This window comes from Balearica regulorum, chromosome 1 (assembly GCF_011004875.1).
Source record: "Balearica regulorum gibbericeps isolate bBalReg1 chromosome 1, bBalReg1.pri, whole genome shotgun sequence".
Taxonomy (NCBI): domain Eukaryota; kingdom Metazoa; phylum Chordata; class Aves; order Gruiformes; family Gruidae; genus Balearica; species Balearica regulorum.
In genome coordinates this window covers 103090251-103117476 of record NC_046184.1, presented here as the reverse complement: position 1 = coordinate 103117476, position 27226 = coordinate 103090251, and the positions used below count along the sequence as shown (strand labels likewise).

Here is a 27226-nt window from a genome sequence, read left to right as displayed (position 1 = left end):
ATTTGAGGGGCGATTCTCTTTGATCCAAATTAAAAGTCATGTGAAGGATACAACTTTCAGCCCCTCCTCTGCCCCATCTTACCTTCTTACCTACCCCAGCCCCCATCTTACACTCCCACCTTCTGTTTCTTCACCTAAACGGGGATAATTCCCATATTCCTGGCACTGATCAGCATCATGCTTTTTTTCTGCATTCTCTAAAATCTGGCAGGCAGCAAAAGCCTGGATAGCATGGGCTTACGTACTTGCAAGAGAGTCCTGGCCTTTGCAAGCCCAGTGCCCTGTCATCATCATGTAATCCCACATGGTAGGTTTTTTTCCCCTGGTGCATCTCCTAAAGCAAGTCTCAGTATCTGCCCTTAGCAAAAGAACCAAATTTGGGTGTCGTGTCCATACCTGCAACCTGAAATAAGGAATTACTAATGCCATTGTACAACATACCACTAAGGTTTCTGGAGTGGAGTGTAGAATCTTGGGTGCTCGTGTTCAAGGAAGAGAAGGGCTGCCAAGTTGTTCCGGGAATGGAGGGACCATCCAGTGAGAGGCAAATAAAATGTCTTGGTTTGTTCAGCTAGTTTGTTCAGATGATGTATCTGGGAGGCGCTTAATGCACTGATGAGCAGCGTGGGAAGTGCTGAGAGGTTTTGCACTGGATGTTGAAAATTAACGTATAAGTAATTATTATTAAGGCATATGCTATATTCTTTATTCCTTACTGCTCATGCATACTGACCACGTAGGAGTTTTGCTGGACTAAAGAAGAATTTAGTTCGGTATTTGTCTGAGTGCAGTTTCTATCATCACTTTAGTTGTTCAACAAGATAAATTAAGTGTGATGTAAGAGTTTTTGTATTTGTGACATTATTGAGTCCAATTCAAGAAATTAAAGAGATTTAGGCAGACTTGGATTCGTTACTACAATCTGGAAGTCATCTAAAAATTCTTGGAAATCCACTGTCTTTTCTATTTCACTTCTTGATGGTATCCAAAATTTGTGCATCAAATATAAAAAAAAAATCCACAAATAGACATTCATTTTTTAAAGTTAACTTATTTATTACAAGGACTTATACCAAAAAAGGAAGCTATGTTTATATGGGAAGAATAGAAATGATCTCAAATCATTTGTAGAATGAGTATAGAAATGTTTAATAGTATATATGCACAAACCAGAATATTCATGTGATTTGAACAGTGTATGCAACAAAGTAATATAATTTTTCATCCATAAACTCAAATGGTAGCATTATAAAGTTTATTTTATCACTGTTTCAAGCCCTTATTCCCCATAAGTACAATTCTCTGTCTCGTATCAGCAGAAGTGTGGGCTGAAATCAGATGAGGGGAAGTGGAAACACATATATAAAAAATAAAATAAAAAATAATATTTTGAATCCTTTTTTCAGCCAAATCTTTTTACAAGTTGAATAAGCATTGTTATTTCTTTTGCGTAGATTGGTTAGCAAAGCATAGATTGAATGGATTGCCTGAGGTCATGTGAGAAATCAATGGTAGATTTAGGAATACTTTTCAAATCGTTTCAAAATCTCATATTTTGAAAGCCGAGATTTCAATTACTTTCACGGGGTTACGTCTCACTGACATCAGCACCATTAAAGGAAATATGAACATTAGTTTGTACTTAAATTTTCTCCTTTAATAGAAACTTTTATTATGCTTTGTTTTAAAACAAATCTTCATTAAGAATGAAGATTTTCAGTATGTTTTTGAATATATTTATAAATGAATGTTTGACCAATTTAATATTTTTATGACTTCTTAAATTACAGTTATTTCTAGAGAAAGGTAACTGTAATCTTTCAAATCTTTTGATTGCTGTAAGGCCTTTGACTTGAAATAGCATGCCATCTTGAGTAGTAACCAAAACTTAGTCAAAACCAGCCTTACAAGCATTAAGCAGATTAGAACTGTTTGACAAAATAGGACGAAAGTGTAATGATAAATAAGAACTCACGACTGAACAGTTGTGTTTCTATGCATTTGTCTGGATAGGGAAAAGCAGTTGGTATGTACTATTTAAATGGTTTTCAGAGATGGTTTTTAGAAACGTGCTGGGAAACACAATTGTTGCCAGCAGTGTTTGCGGATGCTCAAAGGCTGTGGATATGCGAAATAATGAAGAGCACAGGTCACTGGGCTCAGAGAAACGTGTTTCAGTGGGGTGAAACACAAGGACATACATCTCAGAGCTACAGGAGTAGCTCTAGATGGGAATGGGGTGGTTGTCTTTGGAGCGATGTCTGAGAAAAAACAACGGCATCGTGGTAGACCATCAGTCAAACTTGGGTCCCCATCTGACCCTGAGGCCAAAGGGGACTCATTTAGGTGTGCAAACAAGAATATGAAGCGCTGGGAGAGAAGTGGTGTCATCTTTGTATTTTTCCTTCCGTGACTGTTACAGTGGGGTTTCCAGGTCTGGGCTCCACACTTCAGAAAAAAGATGGCAAATTGAAGAGGGCACAGAGAAGAGCCAGAGACTAATTAAAGGATTGGAAAAATATGATTTCTACAGAAAGACTTAGGAGCTCAATTTATTTAGATTATCAAAGAGAAGGTTAATGGGTGATATGATCACAGTCTCTAAGTGCCTACAAAAGAAAGAGAAATTTGATAATAGAGGGCTCTTCAGGGCAGGGAAAAAGACATAACAAGAGCCAGTGGATGCTAGGTGCTACAAGTGAGGTGAATTCAAACTAGAAATAAAATCCTGTTTTCTTGTTTAAACAATGATGACCATTGCTCTCTGAAATAAGTTACTGAAGGTGCCACTAAGTTTTCCATTACTAGAATTTTTAGGCCAAGGCGGAATGCTTTTGTTAGAGAACATTGTCTTGTTCAATCTCTGCTCCCAGAGTTAAGGAAGAAATTAAGAAATGGGAGTTTAATAACTATATTAAGAACCATTCATACTAGAGAACCACAGTGGCAGCAACCAGTTGTTGAAATGATGATGAAAACTGTGTTTCTTTTAACATGCTGGCCTCAGTCTGGCAGGGTCTCTAGGCTTGCCTTCTTACTGATGGCTCATCACCAAGTATTCTTGATTTAATCTGACTATTCATATGGATCAAAACCAGTATACTCAATGCTGGGAGTATGAATGGTTTTTTTGCAGTGGTAATAAGTTATCCCAGGCACAAAGGTTTTTCCAAAGAAAATCCCTTGGGGAATTATGTGGCCTCTAGCTGTGGGCTACTGTGCTGCAGCGGGAGCCTGCCATCCCCACAGCTCAGCGATGGTACCTAGAAATGACTGGGAACACCTTGTCTGCATCACCAATGGCCGGGGTTCCGCATCCCACAGAGCGCTTGCATGGGCTGGCAGCTTTGCTGGGCACGTGTTATTTAACAGGAATGAGGCCTCTCCCACAAAATACTGTCAGTCCCCCCAGGACCAGATCTAATCCTTAGTGGCATAAAACCACTTCTTTGATACTTACATTGCTGTGTTAAATGGCATGATGTTGGTGCTTTCTATAAAGTTCATCTATCTGCTATTGGCTTTTACAAACTTCTCCAGTCCTTCCAAGTTCCTATTTCAATAACCCTGGTTAGATGCTGATACAAACAATAAAGTAAATCTCATAAATATTTCTCTGTCTTAGTTTTCCCATCACTTGCTCATAATTTTGGTCTTTATGAAGAGGTGTGCAGTATCCCCCTTTCGATCTTGCTTTGTCTTTTTTTTTTTTTTCCCCCCACAATAGCTCACTTCTTTCCACTTGTGCTGGTTTCCAGATTAAATGGCTCTTTTTCTCTGTACCTCTGTCTCCACTCCAAGCTTCCTATGAAGCTGTGTGCGTCTTCTCCAGATCCACACAGCTTCTGTATTGGTAAGGGATGGGATGAATGCTCTGGTTTCACTTTTATATGCTAGATTAATTCTTGCTTCCAAAACATCAGCACGCAGTACAGTGGTCAGAGAAAAGAAAGTTCTTCTGACCTCTTTCAGATCATGGCATCCAGTTTCCATTTAAATGGTTGATCAGAACAGTTTACCTGCTAACCATTTTTCTGGTCAAACAAGTCGATTACTTGACAGTCATTAGCAAATGATAGACTGCGTAACCTTCATAGGAAGAACTGTAATATCAGAAAGAGAATATAGGCTAATCCCAGGGAGATCTCCTATACCATGTTAATAGGGTCCTATATCATTACAGCAGGTTTTTTTATTAAATTATCTTCCATTCTTTAATGTAAATGACAGATCTCACTGTGCTAATCTCTGGCGCTAGGTTCTGTTTAATGCTTCTTGTATGCAAAAAAATATTTTAGCCCTCATAACCTCTTATCCACAATTCATACTTTGGAAGGTTATTTCTTTGGTAAGATGCCTGTAATTTAGTGGAAGTAATAACAGGCTGTGTGCATTTTTCAGGATTTTTAAAATTCTAATTTAAGCGATAATCAATTTATGCAATATCTTGAGGTTCCTTGACACATTGGAATTGAAAGAGGAGAAATGGAAGGAAATGACAAATCTTTTCTGTTTTCTTTTTTTTTTTTTCTATCCTTGTTTATGATTTTTCACTCATCAAGTATTTCTCAACGTGTGGTTTTCAAGAAGCAGGGTTTGATTAATGAAGTGTCAGATACAGAGGATGTCATGAGAATTTTGGCATTTATTGTTTGCAGCATTTAAATTAGCCATGGTGTTTTCAATATTTGTTATATTTTATTTGCTGTATCTGTTATCCTGTTAATAGTAAATACCCTCTTATAGTAAATATCAATACATAGTAAATTTTGATCTTTAGATATCTACACAAATCTGATACTTATACAAATTATACCTGTTACTCAGATTTGGCATTTTGATAGAAAACTATTTATTTATTTATTTGATTATTTGTTCATTTGTTTATTTATTTAAAATCAAGACAAGGAAGTGTTTTTTGTTTAAATAAAAGATTTACTGTAACTTCATTTATTGAGATGACCTTTCCTTAATACTGCTGATAACTTATTAATTTGTTCGGGATATAAACACTTAGGCAGTAGAAAAATTTTATTGTAGAGTATTTGTGGAGAGTGTTAGACTACCTAAACACTAATGGTTTCAGTGCCATAGATGCTTATGTACCAGGCCTAAGGCCATCAAAACCATTTTACATAGGGATATCAACAGCTATCAAAACCGGGTTGGAATTACATTTTATTGCATCAGGTCAAATAGAAGTTCAGTTATTAATCCCTTATTTAGGAATTCCTTACTCTGGTCATCTGAAAAATCTGTATACTAGATAGCAGACTTCCATATTATTGTGCCTTCAGTGTGGAAAGCGTGCTTCGGTTTCATTTAGCTGAGAACAGCTGTGATGAGAGCAACTAAAATGGGATTTTTCTGTGAAGGTTTTATGCCAGATTTCTGATTTTATATTGGTATGATTAGTGGATATTGTATATATAATTTCCTTGGGGTACTTATCTATGAGCTTGTTCACTCCTGTAGGACTGTAGAGAGATTTTTCACTTTTGACACATCCAACCTGAGTGTCAATCTTGCCATTATACGACTTATGCTAGCAGCTCTACCTGCCCTTGAGTGCTTCTTGTATTAATAGAACCTGTATAAAACGAGGGGAAGAAAGGAGGATATATTTGTTTTAGACTACTGGATTGTCTTTCTTTTGCATTGTATCCTTGAGTAAATTACTGTATCTCCCAGAAAATGTTGTGTCTTGCTTAATATTGAAGAACTTTTCCTCCCCCACCCTTGTTAAAAATGACTTCCATGTTTTTCCTTTGCTCCCTTGTTGTGATACTCCGTCAGAATGTGCTGTTTGACGAGGTGTGTGCTATTCTCACAATACATAAACACTTTAGTTTAAATATGCCATTGAAAATGCTTGTGATTCAAGAACCTAGATGATACTGTTCCTGTATTGTGTAGAGGTATTTGGAAATCTTCCCAGTGACTTTTCAGCAAGCACTTGCACTTAATGTGATTCATAATGCTTTGGGATAGAATCACAGATGTGAAAGAGAGCTACTACATCATCACTTCCATTTTCTTATGAGATCAGCTTGTATTCCCTCAACAGAGGATGCATCGAGTATTAGGTTCACACTACATTTGCTCTCCAACAACTTTCCAAACCTGGCAGGAAAAACATCATCCTGAGAGTTCTTTAAAAAGCATAAAAAGAAACAGGGAGTCAAGGCTGCCCTGTCCCTCTATTTTAAAAATCCTGTGCAGATTTTTATATTACACTTTCAGTGATGTTTTGAACAGCCCTCTAACTATATTATCTGTACTGAGACATCTGTGTAGGTGCATAGCATGTGAGCCATATGTGGGGGCATATCCTGGATGTATACGTATGTCTGAAGAGATAAAATTGTAGAGTATTTCTTTGGAACTAATTAGTATGGCTTACAGGGGACGGAAAGGGAAAAAAATAAAAAAAAAAAACCAAACAACAAACCCAATTTCTTAGTTGATCTATCTGTTTCTCAGATACAGAGAATATATTGTGAATATAATTCTTTTTCAATTTATTTTACTGCATTTCCTTGGTCAGAATAGATCACACTGAATTCAGGCTCTGTCATCTGTGGGAAGTTGCTGCAATAAATTCAGTTCTACATTTAAATCCTTTCTCTTTTTCTCTTTCTCCCTTCCCTTCTCCACCTCTCCCCCCCCCCCCCTCCTCAGGCAGCCAAGGGCAGTTTCCACTTACACAGAACGTTACGGTTGTGGAAGGGGGAACAGCAAATTTGACCTGCAGGGTCGATCAAAATGATAACACCTCCCTCCAGTGGTCAAATCCAGCTCAACAAACACTGTACTTCGATGACAAGAAAGGTAAATCGTTTCCTGAACTCATGGTTCTGCATCATTTTTTCTGAGACAAAAATGTTTAAAACAATTTTCTTTTAATATTTTAATGTGAACATATTTGCTAGGAATATATGTTTTCAGCTATAATTGTTCTATAATCTTTTTTGGAGGACAGGTTCACTGAAGTACTGTCTTGCATATAAAATTTTATGTTAGCATTAAAGGAAAAGAAGAATATTTGAAATTCTTATTGCAAGCTAATTTAGAAAACATTATTGCAAAATATCTTAGAAGAGCATTTATGGGTGGTGAGAGGCTGACAAGGGAAGAAGTAGTCCATAAACCTTGTGACTTGCTTTTTTTAGTGCTTGTGTGTATACATATATATATCTATATTTTATTTATATATGTATATAATCCCACTATTTGTTTCAAGTGTACTGCAATTTGGTTGTTAGTGCAATATGCAGTTGCTGTAGTAGGTGTTCTTACTATTACAGCTAATAAAAATGCTCAAGTTTAGTGCCTTGATTTTTCCAATTATACCATGCAGAGATTTTTTAATTTTAGTTAAATTAGAGGGGAAAAGGACAGGAAAATGTCCATTCCTTACAAAAAGAAGGGCATTATCACTGTAGTAGGATATATTTCTAAGATGTTTATCTTAATCTGAAATGAAAAAGCATTACATTTTATGTAATAGAATGTTAACATAAGGATTACATTAGATTCTGTAAAGAAATTAAAATTATGAGGAATAAATTCATCAGCTTTAAAAATGCAAAACCTATGGTGTTGATTTCTGTGGTGCAGAAGTTCAACAGTATTTTATACTCAATTCTACTGCTTGAATTTATTCTGAAAAGTGCTACATACTCTAGAACGCATTTTAACAAGTGCAGTTATTCCTCTGCTTAAAATTAAAGAAGTGCTGTCCAAATGCTTTGCTGAATGATTATAAGACTTTAAAACACCTTGCAGGACTGAAAATGCTTTGTGGATCTATGCACTTCAATAAAAGTGGAGTCTATAACCTGTCATTTTATACCTGCAGAAGCTGCAATCAAAATATGTTTTTTTGCTATTAATATAATAGCTGAATATAATCTCTTTATGGTGTTGAAGTGGTTCCTTTCTCTTTTATCTAATTTCCTGTAGCGTGTAATCATTTGATTTGCAATTTCTTTGAAATCATAAGTACCTTTTGAATTCAGGATTGAACATGAGAGGTTTATAAGGTGCAAACTTTTGAGCTGTAAGTCTAGTCCTGTAACCTTTCCTCACATGGACCCCTTTATTTTAGCTGTAATCGTTAGTGATTTGGATGGGTAAATAATGTCTGTAAAACTAAAAGCAGAGAGAACTTGTCTGTTGATAGAGCACATCAATACTCAGAAAATCTATATCTTTTATAAAATAAGTGACATTTTAAAGGATGCTGAGAAGGACGTGGGAGGACTGCAGATAGATTAATTTGAACTTTGTAGCCATTTTGGTGTGAATTGAATTTTCTGTGTACTTTAGCTAAATCTGTACTTTTACAACGAATAATTGAAGTCTGTATTACTTTTTAAGATAATGAATTGAAGCAACAGAATTTGAATGGCATGCAGCATAGTAAGTACTTAGAAGCAATTTATATTCCCCACAGGAAATGTGAGGAGCTGAAGTGTGTAAATTTAAAGGACCACACTCTTTATTGAACTTTTACCTTGTCCCAAGACTTCGATGAATACTTGATGATTAATTTTATGGAGGGATTACTGTGCATCTATTAGACAGGAAAATGTCTTGATGTGGTCAAGAAATACTTTAGGTCATTCAGTCAGGGATATTTAGTCTTTCATACACTGGGAAAGCTTTGCATTCTGTGTGACATTTCCAGACTTGAGCATACGGAGGGGAGTGAGCAGTGCATCCAAGTCCTACATGGAAAACATTCTAACAGTTCTGAAAAAGAAGTTACAGCTTTCATTGGCAATTTTTTTCTGTGTTTATATGTATGTGTTCTTATAACTATGAAAGAGATTTCCTTTACATGCTTTTGATGCTTGTGTTACTGAGCCAAAATGGAAAGAGATATTTATGGCTCTGATATCTTGGTGGTTTTCTCAGTAAGTGATGGCAAGCACAACTGTAAAGGCTTGCTCTTTTTTTTTTTTTTCTTCTTCCTTTCCTACTTTCCCTAGCTAGGCATACAATTTAGCTATAAAAAGCAGCTTTCTACTAGATCCAGTCATTACATTTAATTTATTGAGAGCAGTGCCTCAGCCAGAGTCTTTTCAAACCTGTCTCTTAATGTTGGCCAAAACCAACCTTCAGGTCTTACTTCTCCCTTCAGTACCATGAAAGTTGCTGTTTAATAACTATATTTTTCAAACCCTGAAAATTCATGGAAACTGTTGAGTAGGTGTAGGGTACACAATGGTGTAGGGTTAAATTCTGTGTAGGAAACAGAACCTTAGAAGAGGAGCACCACCAGTAGCAGCCTTTCTATCCATCAGAACTGAGTAACTATGGATATTACCATGTTCAGAACTAAATCAAATTTCCATGTCCTTAGCTTTACTTCCTTTCAATAAGTTGTTTTCTATATATGTACTTGTAAGAATGACACACATAGGAATGACAGTATATTTCTTTTATGTCAGAAAGCATGAAAAAACATCAGGAAACTTTTCTATTGATTGCTCTATATTTTAATAATTATGAGAGAGTCAGGTAGTAAAAAAGAAGGAAGTGAGGTAAGTATCAAAAGAGGGTCCTAACTGTAGCTGAAGATGAGGTAGATGATAGCTGTCAGCATATGGTAGAGCAAATGCCAAAAATAGAGCAAATTGTCCATGCAGTGAAAAGCCTTCTGCTGCTAGATTGTCCTTGGTGAGACCTCTTTCATGTTCGCACTTCTGTCTCAAGCAAGTTGGTTCCGCTGTCTTGCAAAAATATTTTCTGACCAAAGTAGAACTTGCTGTGGGCCAGGAAAAGAGTAGTTTGGTCAGATGGAAGGAATGTCTGCTTCCCAGTCCCATGCCTTTCTTCAGGGGTTTTATTTTATTCAAAATGGATGTCATATACTATGAAAAGCATGTTCATGTCATTTTGCTTTCTTCTGAACTGTGATGCAATCATTGACATTGAAGTTAGGAGTCATATTCTTCCTTTTTCCATTTTAGATATTCTAAATAAGTATGGAAATGCTATGAACCAAATACACTAATACCAAAAGTATATTGTTAAAATTATTCCTCTGATTCTCCTCACATACTGCCATGGCCAAATGTTTTTGAATGCAGATTTTGCTCAGTTAGGAGGATTTTGTAGCTGGTAAAGAAGACTTCTTCCCCTACCCTATTATTTAATATTTATGAAGGAGACAAGGACTATTTTCAACTTGAGACATTTTTGGCACCTAACCTATACAGTCTTATGATGATATAGGTAGAAAATGAGTAGAGTTTTGTTTCAGAAAAGGCAATGCTATAAATTTAGTGAATATGAAACTGCAGTTCAGAGATCGTTTCCAGGTCCTTATCACTTGAAGTAGTTCATTTGATTTTTCTTGTAAATTAAGGCTTAAAATGTGCTTGACTCATGGTGGTGATGGGAATTGGGGGAGGAAAGAAATCCTATTTTCCTATAGGAAAATAAGTTATAGCTTTATTTTATTAGCTAAGCAAGGTAAAACAATTGTTTCCTTCCAACTCTTATTTTCACACTCTATATTAAAGCTGGAACTAACTTTGTCTTCATTATTTTTTTTTTAACACACACAGTAGCTAAAATATGTGAAAATACAAATGTTTGATCTTGTGGATTTGGTATCATTGATGACCTGCCTCCATCAGCATGCTGTCTCTTTGTTGTCCTTTCTGGTGTTACTTTTTCATTGTTGTTCTTGTTCCTCTACCTTGTAGCTTCAAGGACATTGTGTATCAATTTGATTTTTAACTATTCCTCTTTCATTTGAAGCATAAAATCTTTACCCAACAGTAAAAAATAGATAGTCTAGTTGCATAAATGGATAAATGATCTTAAATTTTAATAGGCTTAACAATTTTACCAAAACCCCCCTCAGTTTCCCACCCCCAGACAGAATTTTAAAGATTGCATCTTCCTGAAAAATAGCAATTCACAACTCACCCTGAGTAAGTTCAGATTCTTCAGAAACAAATGCAAATTGCATGCTGCACATGAAATGAGTTTTTCCCTACACAATTTTCAATTAAAATGAATAATTGCCATAGAAACCTCCGTATCACTTTATGCACCCAAGTACCTGTAATGATATAGCTGCCTTTGGAAGAAGCACAATGTGCAACAATGTAGAAGTGGAAGATATGATTTTAAATTAATATAGGCGATTTTATTTTATCTTCACTGGTGGTACTTCTTAAGGATTTTGAGTGGGCAATAAACACAGAGAGACATAAATATGAATGCAGATGTATAACAAAAAGGGTGTAGCATGGAAACGCAGAGATAGTTGATAAAGAGAAGACTGAAAAGAACCTTCATTCAGCTTGCTACAGCAACTGCCTTCTCATATTCCCTTTTGGTAAGGAATATAGATACATATGGAGCGGGATACTGAGTTATAAAGGAGGTGTGTACACCTGAATGATGGCTGTTGATGTCAAAGGTGTTTAATCTCATCAATATAAAAATGTGCAATCAGACTATAAAAAGGAAGAGAAATGGTACCTGGTGTATACCTAACAGTTTTGCTCAGTCAGGCAAGTGAAAGTGTAAAATACCTGCTCTTCACCTTAACAGGGAAGTTTGCAGGTCTGTTGATAGTAAAACAAGTGCTGTGTTGACATTGATCATAGTAAGTTTGCCACAAACTGACACGCCAGATTTTGACGAGACATATGCCGATGCTAATCATAGATGGGTACATGTCCCTTGTGCTTTCTTCAAGTAGTAGCATTTTCATGTCTTACTGAAACATTAGAAAGCATATTCTAACCTCAGGATTATTCATCCCTTGGCAGCAGAATATGTTTCTTTATATGACCTTTGATTTTTTACATGTAAGAGTACTTGGCATTTATGTAACTCCCTATCATCTTGAAAGCTTTCAAAGATACTGGTGCACTAGGCAAGGGTTATGAGAGGGCACTGTACTTGCAAAGCTCCCGAGAGCTTCCGTGATAGGCACGATGCCTCAGGTGAGCTTGTATAAACACGTTTGGGTATAGCAGCTGCCCGTAAGGTTCTGCATTTGCTCCCTCTCGGGGCTGGCACTATAACATTAGAACTTAAGGGAAAGTTTAGAGACAGGACGTGTCTCTAATCAAAATGTCGTGCCTTTTGGCATCCCTAGCTGTACTATCAACTCCGTGAGAACAGCTCCTAACCTTTTTCTTTCTCAATATGAAGACATTTAGAAGGAGATTCTGAAATTCACAGAGCACGAGGTATGAAATTTTAATTACAGTGTCACGTATGTCAGTGTAGGAGGAGTCATTAGTGCAGAGAACTTTAATTCTTGCTATAACACTGTCAAAACTAAATGGTGGTAGAATTGCCATACAAAGTGCCATGCACTTACAGGCATGAATATCTTGTCTCTCTGATGTTGTAGACACACAACTCCTTCCTAGTTAGCTGTATTTACCCTTTGACTTGTTTTGTGGAAGTCAGACTCTGGATATTGAATTCAAGTATAAACCTGATTTACACCACTCTGTGGTGATTCAGCCTCAGATTCTAACCTACATACAAATACAGAGGCACTTGTGAGTTACAAAAATCATTTGAGAATATTTCTGATAGGGCGGAAATGGTGAACTTCCTTCCTGTAGGACATTTAATGATTCTAGTAAGCAGTTCAATTTAAGATGTAGGTGTACATGTAGATGAACAATCCTCCGACAGCAGGAACAGGCTTGTACAAAACACAAGTCAAAGAAGCAAAGAAAATATTGTTTCTTTTTGTAATAGAAAGGAAAGTAGGAAATACATGCTTTAGATTAATTATGCAAGACAGGGAGGCAGGCTGTATTGTTGGGAGGACTGAGAGCGTTAGCATTTAAGTAATGTGAAATTGAGTAGCAGTGATGAATGGACTTATGTCTCTACCTTCACACGTTCTGTTTCCTATTACATAATTGAGTGGAGATGGTATCAGACAGTAGATGATGACCAAGCTTAACTCCATTCTAGGGTACACATATAAATTAGAGATTCGATTCACTGTTACTTAGAGTTTAATAGACCCTTTCAGTAAGATAATACCTTGTAATAAACATATGATGCAGCATGAAAAGCAATGGGAAAAATGCAAGAAAACTATATGCACAAGTATTGAAGTATGACTTTACAGCTGGAAGAGTTGGGGGGGAAGGTATACAGGTGGACAGGATGTTCTTTTCTCCCCCCACCCCGAGCTGAATAGTGATAGCTTGTAAATGCCTTATAACATTTGAGATGTTTCTAGCATTTAAAGAAAAAAATCTGATAAAGATAGAAATCTGGTTTTCACAGAGAGCTTTCCTGAAGATCTTTTAGAATAGTTCTTCCAAGATCTGTAGTTAAGTTTAGGTTTTTATGTTGCTCAGATCTGTTGATTTCATGATTATGCTACACGACTATCAGTAGCTGTCTGGCCAGCTCTTATCTTTCTTTGAGGCCCATGGTATCACATATAGGGATAGATAAACTGGGTTAAGTCTTTCAGCTGCAATTTTGTTTCTTACTAATGGGTTCTTACGCTCACTCACTCCCCTGTGGTGGAGTTGGGGAGAAAGTCACAAGGGCAAAACTGAGAAAAACTCATGGATTGAGGTTAAGACAGTTTAATAAGTGAAGGAAAGAGGAAGGAAAAGAAGGAAAGAAGGAAGGAAAGAAAGAAGGAAAGAAAAGCAATCACTCACCACTTCCCACCAGCAGACCTAGGCTGAGCAATCCCTACTTTGGGAAAACATCCCCCAAGTTTTATCACTGAGCACAACGCCATATGATATGGAATATACCTTTGGTCAGTTGTGGTCAGCTGTCCCAAATGTGTCCCCTCCCAACCTCTTGCCCACGCACAGTCCACTCTCTGGGGGTGCAGAGTGAGAAACAGAGAAGGCCTTGACACTGTGCAAACACTGCTTAGCAGTAGCCTATGCACTGCTGTGTTATCATCAACACTGGTTTGGTCATGAACCCAAAATACAGCACCATACGGGCTGCTATGAGGAAAATGAATTCCATCCCAACCACATCCAGTACACCTTACCTCTGAGCCATGGGTAGGAAATGAGCTTAAATGATTTTGGATAGTAGTTCCTTAGTGCTTGGAGGAAAAAAAAGAAGTTATCTTAGAGCTTTTGAGATCAAGGAGTGTCTCACTTGATCCTTAAAAACAAAAGTTTCAAAAACAGGTTGCTACTTTTGAAAGCCGGAATGCCTGTGTTCATGTATCTTAAAAAAAGATAACGTGATAAAAGAGAGCAGGAGTCTGTTAAAATATCTTGACAGTTATTGTCTGTATGAATATGAAAATTACATTTTAAAAATGTATTACAATGCATTAGAATATTATCTCATTGCAATAAATTAGTAGAACTACTCCCACTTACAGCATTTATTTTTTCATTTCTTAGCAGTATTAAGGGAGTAAATGAGCATATTGTAGAGATGGTTAGAAAGTGTAGGAGTTTGCATTATATTGTGCTGAAGTGTGGGTACGTGCAGAAATCAAGTTTGCCAGCACTCAAGCTAAATAGAGAATGAAGCTGATACATTGGAATATGATGAAGTGAGACAGTAGTTGTGATGACACTGCTAAGATTACTCTGTTATGAAGTTTCATGATACTCAGGCTCGTGGCTATTTTTATTTTAAATAGCAAAGAATCTTCTGAGGAGTGAGAAATCTTTGGAGGAGGTTGGAAGCGAGATTCAAAAAAAAAAAGGTAGAAAGAGAAATTTCTTATACCTGACCTCTGTGCACTAGTTGTTTGTGTGGATGAGCAAAACTTCCTGGGGTTTCAGAAGAAAAAGGACCTATTACATTAAATTCTGAACCTGTTGTTCTCTTTCAGACAACTCTTAGAGCAAATGATAGCGAGCAACAATTTGAGTACAGAGAAGGGCAAGTGGGAGAATACAGTCATGATGATAGGCGGTAGATCCAGGAGCAGTAGAGCTCAACATTGTACATCATAAGGAACACGAAGGTAGACAGAATAAGACATTTTGTTTTTAATCAGGAACACGGTGAACAGCATTTCTTAGGGAAAGTGAAGGTTATCTTTTTGAAGAAACTAGGTGACAGGCAAGAGTCCTGATTCTTATATCACAACATACTCAGTACAGTAGAGTCATGGGGATAAGAAAATTACCAGATGGACTAGAACCTGAATGTTTTGTCATACAAGAGATTGTTAGATCCAAGAAAACTTGACTTTGCAAAGAATAGCTGATATTTGCAGGGCTGGGGAAAATTATGCTTTTAAAAGGTAAAGAGCAGCAGTGGAAAAAGTTGAAGTGCAAATATTTAGAAATGGCATATCAGATTATAAAGAAATAGACAATGCTTTAGGATAAAAGCATAAAAATATTTATAATTAAAAGGGAAAGACAATCACAGAACATTCAGATATTTCCAGGACATAAAGATGTGATAAATTGCATATACAAATAAGAAAAATTCCAAACCACAAGTACATTCATGGCACTGGATCTGGATGACAAAACTTACAAGGACAAACCAGAAACCCCTGAAAACATGACAGTATCTTCATGGCACAGTGCAGTGCCATGAAGAGACATCTGAACTAGCACTAAAGCAAGCTAAGATGTTGCTGGCAGGTCTGTCCGGCTTCACAAGGTTTCTCCAAGCAAATTAGGTCAGCTGAAAAGAAGAACCTTTCTAGTGTGGCTTATAAACACGAATGTAGCTTAACACATTTAAAATCTAAGGTTCTACAACACACTGGACAGTGACACTGGAAACAGTCAACCAAAAGCTGACTTTGAAACAGAAAGTGAGATTGAATGCAATATGATCACAGCAGCCCTAGACTAACAATAGGGTGTACAGTCACTGCCATTCCAGCTGCTTTTAGAAGGGTTAATGTGGAGATTAACTATCAGTCAGTAAATGCTGGAGGAATGAAAACACAACAAGTTAAGGACAAATGTAGTCCAGAAGAGTGATTCAACAATATATTTTTAGAGGATTGCCTAACTGGATGGAAAACAACTCCAAAGGATATGACTGAAGAACAGTGGCTACTATGTAAGAGTATAATAAAGGAATAGGAAAAGCCTCTTCTATCAGCATGATACGGAATTCCGAGTCTGGATTAACTAGACCTGAGACAACTGGATTCCAAATCCACCCCAGAAGCTGGTTTGATAACATAGTTGTACTTGTGGACTTCAGCCCTCTGCCTTCTGAAATTACAGCTGCTCTGAGAAGATGGACGCTTGCCAGATTGGGTGAGCATTTCCACATATGGTCAAATATGGTAGAGAATTCCCAAAGCTACCTGTCATCCAAGATGGCAAGTCCCCACAATGTTGTATTAGCAGGGCTTACGAGTTTATTGGTTGGGGAGATAAATTCTCTCTGAGTGAGGGCTAACTGGCGTACAGTGAGTGTGAATGTCTCTGCAGCATGCTTGCCTTCACTTCTATTTTCACACTTAGCAAGGGTGAAGACAGCTCGGGTCTTTTTTCACTGGCAGCATGGATTTGCTTTTCTCTAACCTAAAAAGTTTAAAGACTATAGTAAAGCAGAATACCATTTTTCTGTTAAATAGTCCCCCCTAAAAAAAATAATCCCTTGTTGACTGACACCATGTGATATAAAGGAATGAAATGAGAAATCCTAATTCTGTTTAGGATGAAGAGCTGCTTGAAAAAAAAATAAAATTAAAAAATAATTGAAAATATGTATAGTATATCTACTGAAACAAATTTGTAAAAGATGCTTACTAAATCTAACTGAAATTTTTAATACCTCCTGTATATTACAGTCAGACCTTATCATCTGAATATAAATCCCACTATATCAACAAAAATAGAATACTTTATTTAAATTTCCGTTGGCAGTGGGAAACAAATTAAAGACAAATTTTACGAAATCTAACATCAGATGTTATGGAGCCAATCCAAAAGCTAGATGATTAGTTTATAGCAGGATCACAGTATTAAGGTCAGGCAAGCTGAGGATTTGAATATATCCAAAGATTTAAATAAAGGCAGTAAATGTACACTTTCATAGTGCCTGGACCTAAAAAAAAAAAATTACTATTTTCAGTTTTGGGGGTGGAAGTGAAGGACCTACCATTATTAGAAGTACTCATCTCTTCACTCCCTTTCTGGTAGAAACTTGTTTAAGGAGCTTCCCTTCATGATTGTTTCAGCACAGAAACTGTAACAAATCATCATGTCCTGGATCTTTAAGGATCTGTGTGCAGAAAAGTAATTGCTGATGAGCTGCTGATATGGGGTGAAAATCCTCAATAACTCAGTGAGAGACTGTGTGATGTTCTGCTGTGAGCCAAAGAAAATAACTTTAAATTGAACAGAAACGAGAACTGAATCAACCTGAATGAGATTACTTTCAGAGTTATGTACTCTGGGTAAAAGGAGCTTGAGGAAACACAAAAACCCAAAAGGCAATTGTGTAAATGGAGAAGAAAAAAAACCCCAACAAACCAGTAGCATGCAGAGAGTTCAAGGCATGTTAACAGATGTTAAAAACAAACAAACAAACAAACAACATGCTTGTAGCAGCTAATCTACAGTAACTGACTGATAATTATTGTTATCTATGTATTAATTGTCAAATATTAATAAGTTTTCAGAATGCTTCTTAAAGAATATAAAATAACTGCAAGACTGGGAAGAAAAATAACCCTTCTGAAATTTAAAATAAAACTAAGATGTAAGTTAAGTGTATAGACTCTAACAGAAGTAATTTTTGAAAGAAAAAGACAGATGTGAATTTCCGTCATGGAGTCTGAGAAGCAAAAAAGCATTTTTTTGTATGTGGCAGCTGCATTAAGACTGAGGCTGCATCACAAACGCCTTCCAGTTCGATGAGATATGGACAAACTGTTGGAACAACCATTATCTTTTCCTTTCTTGAACCTCAACTTAGCCTTTGAAGCAAAGGCCCATTGATCAATCTGGTCAAACATTTTAAATGTAACCTGTCAGAAGCTGTTATTATTTTATTTCTATGTGTAGTTTTATTGTCCAGTAGCAGCCTAAGAGAATAATACTATGCAGCTACCCTGACAGCTCAAATATATGTTAAATGGAAGCAAACCCAACTTTCTCATGATCTAAGGTAACATTTAGAGGAAAAAATATAATGCCATCTTACTAGATCGTTCTTCCATTACAGATTATCTGGTCGTGGTTCGGTTTATGCCAGTGAACAAAAGCTTGGTTTATAAAATGTGTATCACAATGTACAATGTTAGCACACATGTATTTATTTTTCTTCCCTTCTGATATTCTTCAGATTTTTTAGTCAATTTTGCAGCCTAAAAATAAAACGAGTGTCATCTGTATTTTTCCCATCTTGAATGAAATTATCATGTCTCTCAGTGCAAATCCCATCATTTCTATTTTAATATCATGGTTGTGCTGCTTACTAACACAGAGAAAAAACCTGTCTGAATTGAACCATGTTGAATGAATATGCCAAACTTGATCGGACTTGCATGAAACTATATGTAATATGGGTAAGATTACACAGAACGATGCTTATAATACTTGTAAATAATACAAGTAAGTGCAGACAAGACTTAAAATCTGCCTTATCCGAAGGAAGAAAAGATTCCACTGACTTGCAAGGCAATTCATAGCATGTGATTGTGGGGGTAGAGTAGTACCCTTAAATCCTTTGTACCTCAGTTACAGATAGAATAAATTGTATCAGCCAGTAAAACAGTAAAAAATGAACAGTGGCACTGTTTGTCCTAGAATCAAACAGTTTTAGTTTTGCTTGCTGTTCGAGCAATTGAGTGGTGAGCAAACTTAAAAATTGTTATGATATTAAAAATATATATGAATAATTCAGTCTCTTAATTGTCAAAGGCTGCTAAGGAGAATCGCAGAACAGTCACATTCCATTTCTTTTAACAGCATGATAGAAAGTTTTTGTACACGACTAATGCAATGTTATCTGAAAAAGAGGGATAGGGTCTGCGAAGTAAAGAATTGCCTCTGTTGAGTTGAACCATGGGGAATTTCTGGAAGATTTACAATTGTATTGGCTCATTGCTTAATCAGATGGCAGAAAGATGTTCTCAGTGTGTATGCCTTTCTTTAATGAAAGAGGCGATTAACCCATGCCAAACGCTATCTTTAAAGACTTTTTTCTCCAACTACCTAGCAAAATTTTATTTAGTCCCTACTTTGGTACTCTGCAAATGTACAGTATGTTCTGGTGATGTACTTGATTAAAGACATTTTCCATAATTTTTAATTTTTGAAGAAGAAATGTTTATCATAGTCACATCTTGTGAGAAAACCAGAAGAGGCATGAAGACAGTGTAAGGGCTCTGACAGCTGAGCTCTTGGCAAGTCTAACAGCAACACTTTAAATGCTCCTGTCTCCAGTTGTCTGTCCTGCCCCACTGCCAGATGTTAGTTAAAGGCATTGTGAAAGCAGCAGCAGAAGGGAATTTGCTCTTTGCCCGTATAGGAAAATTTGCAGCTGGTTTCCTTCTGATTCTGGTCCTTTGTTCTGAGTCTTTTATGGGAGTGGTAATTGCTAGTGCTGGGAATAGAGTCCAAGGCTGTTTCTTAAACCACCATTGCTAATTCCATCAAAGCACTTATGCCACAACTCTTAGACTGCTACAGAATAACTGTCCTCTGCAATCCTCTGGTCTGCCTGGGGAACTCTCCTGACAGTTCTGATCCACTGGAAAAGTAGAAATGTCAACTTAAAAAGTCAGAGTTGTATCTGCATTAGGCAGAGCTTTCTTAGCAACCGACTCACACATACGGCATTTTCGCCCTGTGCAGATAAGTCAGGATTGTGAATGGGTATTTTTTTCAGACCTGCTGAAGGCTTTAGCTTCCCCCTATTAACATTAAAAAATGGATTCCAGTTCCTTGTAGGTGCCAAGGAGCCTCCCTGTGTGTTTTGCTGGTAAATTTGTTGCTCACCAATCATAGTACAAATTATGTTATGAACAAAATATCAAGGCTTCAGGTGAAGGATGTATGCCTGATCTTTCACCCAGGGGAGGAAAAGTATCTGAATTAACATTTGTAAAAGGCTGTGAAAAGGGAACATCTTTCACAGTGAAGAACAGAAAGTATTGGAAAAAAAGTACCAGACTACCCTCACCTTCTATAACAGGAATCCTTAGTCATCAAGACGGCTTGCCTTTGTTTGTCTTTCAAGCATAGCTGTGTATTCATGATCTGCAAGCATCTTTACTGAAGCCCTTGAGCATTAATAAGGAAATCTTAATTTCTATTTTAAAGCTATCCTACTTCAGAACTTAACTGAAATGGGATCTGGACTTGCTATTTTGAAGGAAATATCACCGTTTTAATACTCTTCTATTCAAAATGCAACATCAAGTATCAAACTTGATTTTTTAAAATGTTTTTTCATAATTTTGGGGAAAAATTGCCTGGCATAAGCAAAAACCTTTTTTTTCCCTTTTAAATAAAACATTTATTTCAGTTCAGCTTTTTATATATGAAATGGAAACGTTCTAAAATGAAAATGCTCCATTTCCATCCTATCCCTACAATTAATTTTTCTTTTAAGATAGAAAGTGGAAAAATAGGCATTACTATATCAATCAGTTTATTTTTCAAAGAATAATATGTTTTTGTCAATGTGGTTTTTTACTAGTTTTGTTTAGAACATAACCCATCTGCACAGATTGCTGATAAAGCATCATTCATTTTTTCAGCTCTGTTCACTGGCTTCAAATTAAAAACAAAATTTAATATAGGTTTTGCTCAGTTCCCTGCTCCATCACAGATCCCTCAAGGGCTAGGGCACACCTGTGAATGCCTGTCCATAGATAGTGAAGGGATAGCATTACAAGGTAATGTGTTGCTAAACAGCATTATTTTATGTTGTGAAAAGGTCTGATAGTAGTAGAGCCAGATCATTTCAGATTCAGCCAGATCATGATGATTCAGATCATCAGCCAGATTCATTTGTGTCATTTTCTGGTGGGATTCATTCCTAGTAGAAACAGAAACAGAAAAGATGGCTGCTGCTTCTTCACTGGGGCATTGTAAGATTTTTTTCTGCTTATTTTCAGAAAGAAAGCAGCACCAATAGGGACAAAGAAAGGTACAGTTTACAAATACCTTTAACTCTTTCCTTGCTCATTACAAATTAGGACCTTGGTCACATCTGTGCTCTAAAATAGGAGGGAAGAAAATTTTGTTTTTGCTGTGCTCGTTTGCTGAACTCTTCTAACCTCTGAGGAAATTAAAACTATGATATAAAAAAAACGTGTTGTGGCTTTGTGTAAAATAGCTCACTTTTGTAATGTTAGACTTTCAAAATCCAGATTGGTTTGAGTATTGAAGTTACCAAGGAGGTGCACACTTTCACGCATTTATAGATGAAAGTGTGCCAAGCAGAAAGACATATTTTACCCAGTCTTGCAAACCACGTCCTTGCTTCATTACTCACATTATTCTCTGTCTAACTGTATTCTAGTTGAGGTGATGTAAAAAGAGTTCATTCCAAACATATTTATTTCTGTTCTGTCTCTGCTACTTGAGCTGGAGTTCATCACCACAAGATGATGCAGTGCCACATCAACACACAATGCTGAGGCTCCCAATGACAGTCATAAACACTTTCCTATCATGTTATGTTTGAACCACTTCTTTTGAGAGCCTGTAGAGGAATTTAGAAAAGCTAATGCAACTCAGGTCAGCTTGTGCTATTTCCCAGATTTTTAAGCCTGGATGAGCTTGGACTCATCCTCCAGATCGATGTGTCCTAAAGTGTATATCATTTCTTTTTCAAAAATGAGAGGATTTACTGTCCAAAAAATGTCAGCCTTGCTGCTGAAGAATTTAAGAGGTGCAGTTCATCTGTGTTTAACAAAATGTGCTGGCAATGATGTTGTCAATTTGTAATGAAGTAAGTTAAGGGGTCCGTATACAATCTATCAGTGTATTGCAGCTTCTCAAGAGGATGGTTTTCACACTGGTCAGTAATAAACCCATTTTGCTGAAAAAATCATACCTCTATTAATATAGCTTATCTCTTTCAGATTGTGACAAAATCTTCTCCTTTTTCCTAAGACAGTCAAATAGCCCCTACATCTATGTTTGTGTTCTCAAACATGGGAGAGGATAGCAAAGGAAAAAAGCAAATGGCAGTGATATGGAAACGTCCTTATTCGTTTTATGTGCTTTGTAATGATTTTGAAGAAAGATATTCAGGCAGTCATATTTAGTGGCGAGTTCCTATTTCTTCCTCTATCTTTTAAGTGCCAACAATAAACAGATTTTTTTTTTATGTCAAACTGATCAAGGCACAGTAGAGCAGAATTGTCCTTCAAGATGTAATAGAGGCGATAAGGATTAATTTCTTATTTTAAAATGTGGAAATTACTCTCCTTGTCTGAGAGCAGTATGTCATCCAAGCATCCCCCCCATTACCACCGTTTAACTTATGATAAAAAGGGCCTTGCATCTCACTATACGGGCATGACATGAAGGAGACCTATTAGTAAAGATTTAATAGGCCTGGAATAGAGGGTAATAGAAATTGAATTGGTGTAATTTATGTGGTACTGGCAACAATATAATCTGAGAATCTTCAAAGGTTTTCCCTTCTGCAGTGGTTCAGAATGTACAATTATTTTTCAAGTCCTGTTCCTGCAAGGTGTGTGCTGTCAGTGTGGTTTTTTTTGGACTTGTTCTGGTATTTTGTGACTTGTGTATATTTGATCTGAAATGTTGGAAGAAAAAACTTTTTTGACCTGTATTCCTAGTGAATGGCAGCATATATGATTGCACCATCGGTTAACTCATGTTCTTGTCTTCTAAGTGCTCCCTCATAATATATTAATATTTGAATCTGTTGTCCAGTTCCAACCTATTTGACAGAAAGTGTGAGTATCAAATATGTATAAATTCATGGGTGTTAGGAGGAGGAAAAAAGTGATCTAAATTTATTCTGCTACTCTGAGAAAGGCAGGTAGAATTTTGTTCTTCTCCACTCAAAGAGGCAGAGACTGACCAGATAGCTGAGATAGGACAATGAGGCAACTAGTCAACTCATGCAAAGCTCCAGGCTGGGAGGGTAAGTACCATTTGTTTCTTACCCAGCAGAGAAGGATGGAAAAGGAAGCTGAGAATTTTTGTAAAAGCAGCAAATTAATTACTGTGGTATAAACAGGTTAGGTATAACTTCTTGGGAGTTCAGGTTTCAGTAGCTCTTTGCTGAACAACTAACTCTGTGTGTTCAAGAAATAAAATTATAACAGGTTGAACTCCAGGTATATATTATAAAATAAATACATTCCAACAGTTGCCTAATAGACAGATTTTGTCTGTTACAGGCCAAATCATGACCTGGCGTCCACTTCACTAATATTAACTTGCTTATGTGAGGAGTGAATTTGTCCCTGCGATTCTAGGTGTGATGACGTCTATGGAAGTCTATAATACACAAAGATGAAAATGCTGTCTTTACTGGAGCTTGACTGGAACTTTGTTGATCTGCTGGTGAAGTGAATACTTGCAAGTGCTCGCTGCAAGCCAGTGTTTATTCCCAAGGTAAAAGGGAATTTAAAATTTTGACTCACTATAAAGAAGACAAAATGAAGACGACAACTTCGTTTCAGAAATGGCTTAAAATTTCTGAACAGACTAGGAAAAAATGATCCATTAAATATCCATGTTAATGATGTAAACTGTCTCTGCAAGTAAAATGGGTATTTGACCATGTAAGGATGAGCATTTTTATAAAAAAAGAAGTGGAGCTGAAAGATTGTGCGAGTAATGAGGATCTCTCCCACTGCTAAAAATTCCTTGGGGGTAAAAATGCAATAAAGAAGAAAATCAGCACCGTTAAACAGGCTAGCTTACTATTTTATGCTTAAAAACAATGCCAGGTTTATGAAAAAGTGGAATAATGTGACATGGAAATCTTCCTTAGGCATGTCAGTAATACCAAATTGCAGCTCTTTGGAATTCAGTAATGGGACTCAGCAGTCACTTTTTGACGTACTGTACACCAGAGACAGGTAGGTTTTTTATTAGAACAGGAAGTGGAACTTAAAAGCATTAAAATGAATTATGGAAAACTTTGCTTCTCAGCTGAGGAGATTGTCTTTATGACATTAAAGTAAAATAAATCTGATAGTTTGCTTGGGATCTGTGCTACATTTGGCTATAGTATCATGTTTTATAAGATAGACTTTTATTTGTTTGATGTGTGAATGGAAGCCTCGTGATGGTGATTTAGTAGGATGGTGATAATGTTGGAGATTGACTGGGAAGAATTCCCCGAATTGCTTTTAAACCGTGATTCCAGAATAAAGGTGCTGAAAGTTGAGTGTTTCGGATGAGATTTACCTAACTGGGCCTTGACTGTGACCCTTCCTTCAGGAGTTACAAGATGAATTTTTTAGTCAAACAGTAATCTTTTAACGTACTTTAGAATCTTTTGGCAAAGGTACTTATATGTTCATTTTCACTATATCCCTTATGAACATCTAGTTTTGTCTGAATTATTTTTGTAAAGCTGAGACCATGATACAAAAGATGCACAGCTACATAGGGGAAATACAAGTGCCTTACGCTCACTACAGACAGACCCACTTCACTATTTACCACCAAGACTTTCTATAAGGAAAGAATTTCTGGCAGCTTGCCATGCTTTAAATGGTGCTTGACATCAGGAATTGAGTTTTGCATCCTAATCCTAAAAAAAATGGACTCCTAGATGTTAATTACTTGCCCAAGGCGCTGAGGCAATGAGTTTCAAAGCTAGGATGAAAACACCAGGAGTCTCTGGCTTGTAAGTACCCTGTTAGACAAGGTATTCTCCTAAATGTCAAATATTGGTTTATAGAAGTAACTGATATAACAATAATAGTGCATTGTTTTTGATTGATGAGTCGTATTTGTTTATATGCAAGACCTAGGAATTACTTATAAAGTTTCTGTATTAAGACCCTTTTTTCACAGGCAGTTAAACACAGCATGTCAGTCCTTTTGTCTTTTGAGGTAATGACTTGAATCTTATTCTGTAAGTGTCACACGGAGAATAATTATCTTTGCGTTACTATTCAAAAACAGAGTTTGGTTGATTTCTTTTAACTTGACAGCCATGTTTCTTTGGTTCAATAAATGTTATCAGGCATTCTTTGGCTGCTCCTATTGCATCAACTTTAATTAGTTTTTGATTGCTGTTAATTTCACAGCTTTTTCTCCTTAATAAATTGCATCAAAAATGCTTTAGTTTTTTTGATGCATCAAGTTTAATTAGTTTTGTGCTTTGCTTACTCTATTTTGCTTGCTCTTTTTAAAGGAACTCCCCCACAGCTTCTTCCTCTGAATATACCTCTGAGTCACCGATTCTGATGTTGATGATTAAATTCAGGGAGATTATAGAACCTCTGATCATTGAACCTGTCTCTCTCCAGAACTGTGAGAGTGCTCCTGTCTCACCAGGGTACACTAGTGAATGCGGTGCATGAGAGGAAGGTCACCAGTGGGCTTTGCATAATGGTGCAATTTACAGTGCATTTTTACAGTACATTGGGAGTAGAATTCTTCAGTTGTCATCTAAAGAAAGACATGCTGCAAACTTTAAATGCAACATTTCTTCTAAGCAAATCAGAACAAAAGCAATGTCAACAAAATGAAAGTCTGTTTCCTTGGCAGGGTAATATGCAAGTGAGCTGCTTAGCTAGCTTGTGAAAGTGATAGGCCCACGCCATTATTCTTTAAGTATAATCAGGTGCTTTTGGGAAAGCCACGTTTTTTGGGCAGAGTGATAGGACACTTCATGAGAACCATGAATTCCCACCCTAACGGTCAGTCCTAAGTAACTTAAATTCAAATGCATAGACTTGGAATTAGACCCTTAGCGTTCACCAGCTTTTCTGACTCACTACTTTATAGCTAAAGTTTGGTTCTTTCCAAACTCCATTTAACCCATTGTACGGTGGAAAGCTGTCATTTTAATCTCACTTCTGGCATCATCTGGAAGTCTCTATTCTCCTTGTTACTCTCTTCACTTTTGCACGGATTCACTGAAGATGTCTGTAGTGCTCAAGATTTTGAGTAATGAGTGTCAGAAAGGTCCTTGAATGACATCAAGAGGTGAGATTTCAGTATGCTCCTTCTCTCTGTAGAAGAAGGTGGGGATTTCAAAGAGACAAAGGAGGCAGAAGCCATTCTGGGAAAAGAACTGAGAAATGAAGAAGGAACATAGATGGCTTCAAAGGAGCTCAGAAGAGCATCTAAAAGAACACTACAGGACAGGAAAAGCGATTGTCTTAATTCACTTTCAAGTACATTAGGCGTCAGTAGCAGAATGACTTCTCAGTAAGATACCGTGGGGGTAGAAACTGGCTCGAGGGAAACCAGTAATTACAGAAAAAGAATTTTGTGTTTAAGACACTGGGTTAGGATTCTTGAAATGTGGTTTTAATTTCTCTTTCAGTCAAAGGCTTCTTATGTGACCTTTGGTAAATAAGATGGAGTATCATTTTCAAAAATACCTGGGTACTGAGTGAGGAAAGACACCTAGGCAGGTTAAATGTTTAAGAAAGACTTAAGCAAGACCCTAAAATAGCATTTAGTGAATTGCAGATGTCTAGAATTGTATAGGGGCACACCTTTTTTACTGGAAAGCTCACAAGAAGGGTAGATTTCTACTTCTGTTCATGTCTTGAGCTATCTCAGATAGAGCAGCTAAGCCCTACCAGGATCCAAAGCCAGGTTTAAGTTTTCTGAGTACCCAGTCTCTCTCTCTCTCTCGTAAATGACAAGATCCTTGCAAGACCTATTCATGTCTCACCCATTTTTTGTTTAAATGGAGGCAATGGTAGTGCTTAGCTGTATTTCTGTAACATTTCCCTTGTTCAAACGTTAAATCAGCATTAAAAAAAAAAATCATACAATTACAATGTTCAATGCCATATTCAGTCTAAAAGACTCCAAATGTACATTTTTGATTTCTTGGATAAGATCCTTGACCATCAGGTAAAAGCTTGTGAGGCCTTTGATCACTTGTTTAAGAAAAAGTATATTGTCTGTTGTCAATAACAAATGCTCTTGCATCTGTCCCTCATAAAACTGTGGTCCAGAGAGAATGAATGTTCAGGGTTTTTCATAAGCTTTTATGTTTTTTTCAGCATGGGGGTAGGGATTAGATAGCCGTTTAGGAACCTTTACCACTCTGGATGTTTAGGGAGACAGTCTTGTTCCATTTTGGAAAA

The 27226-nt window shown here is 36.7% G+C and overlaps 1 protein-coding gene across 5 annotated transcripts in view; it reads left to right on the top strand.

The window, feature by feature from the left end:
• CADM2 (cell adhesion molecule 2) overlaps nucleotides 1–27226 on the top strand; it is a 688977-nt gene that overhangs the window by 487801 nt on the left and 173950 nt on the right. For 4 of the 5 annotated variants that reach the window (XM_075769404.1, XM_075769413.1, XM_075769394.1 and 1 more), the window contains one exon: nucleotides 6682–6831. The exons of the other annotated variant lie outside the window; for it this stretch is intronic. In XM_075769404.1, coding sequence (XP_075625519.1) covers nucleotides 6682–6831 — 150 coding nt within the window. The remainder of the gene's footprint in view (nucleotides 1–6681; nucleotides 6832–27226) is intronic. 5 annotated transcript variants of the gene reach the window in all.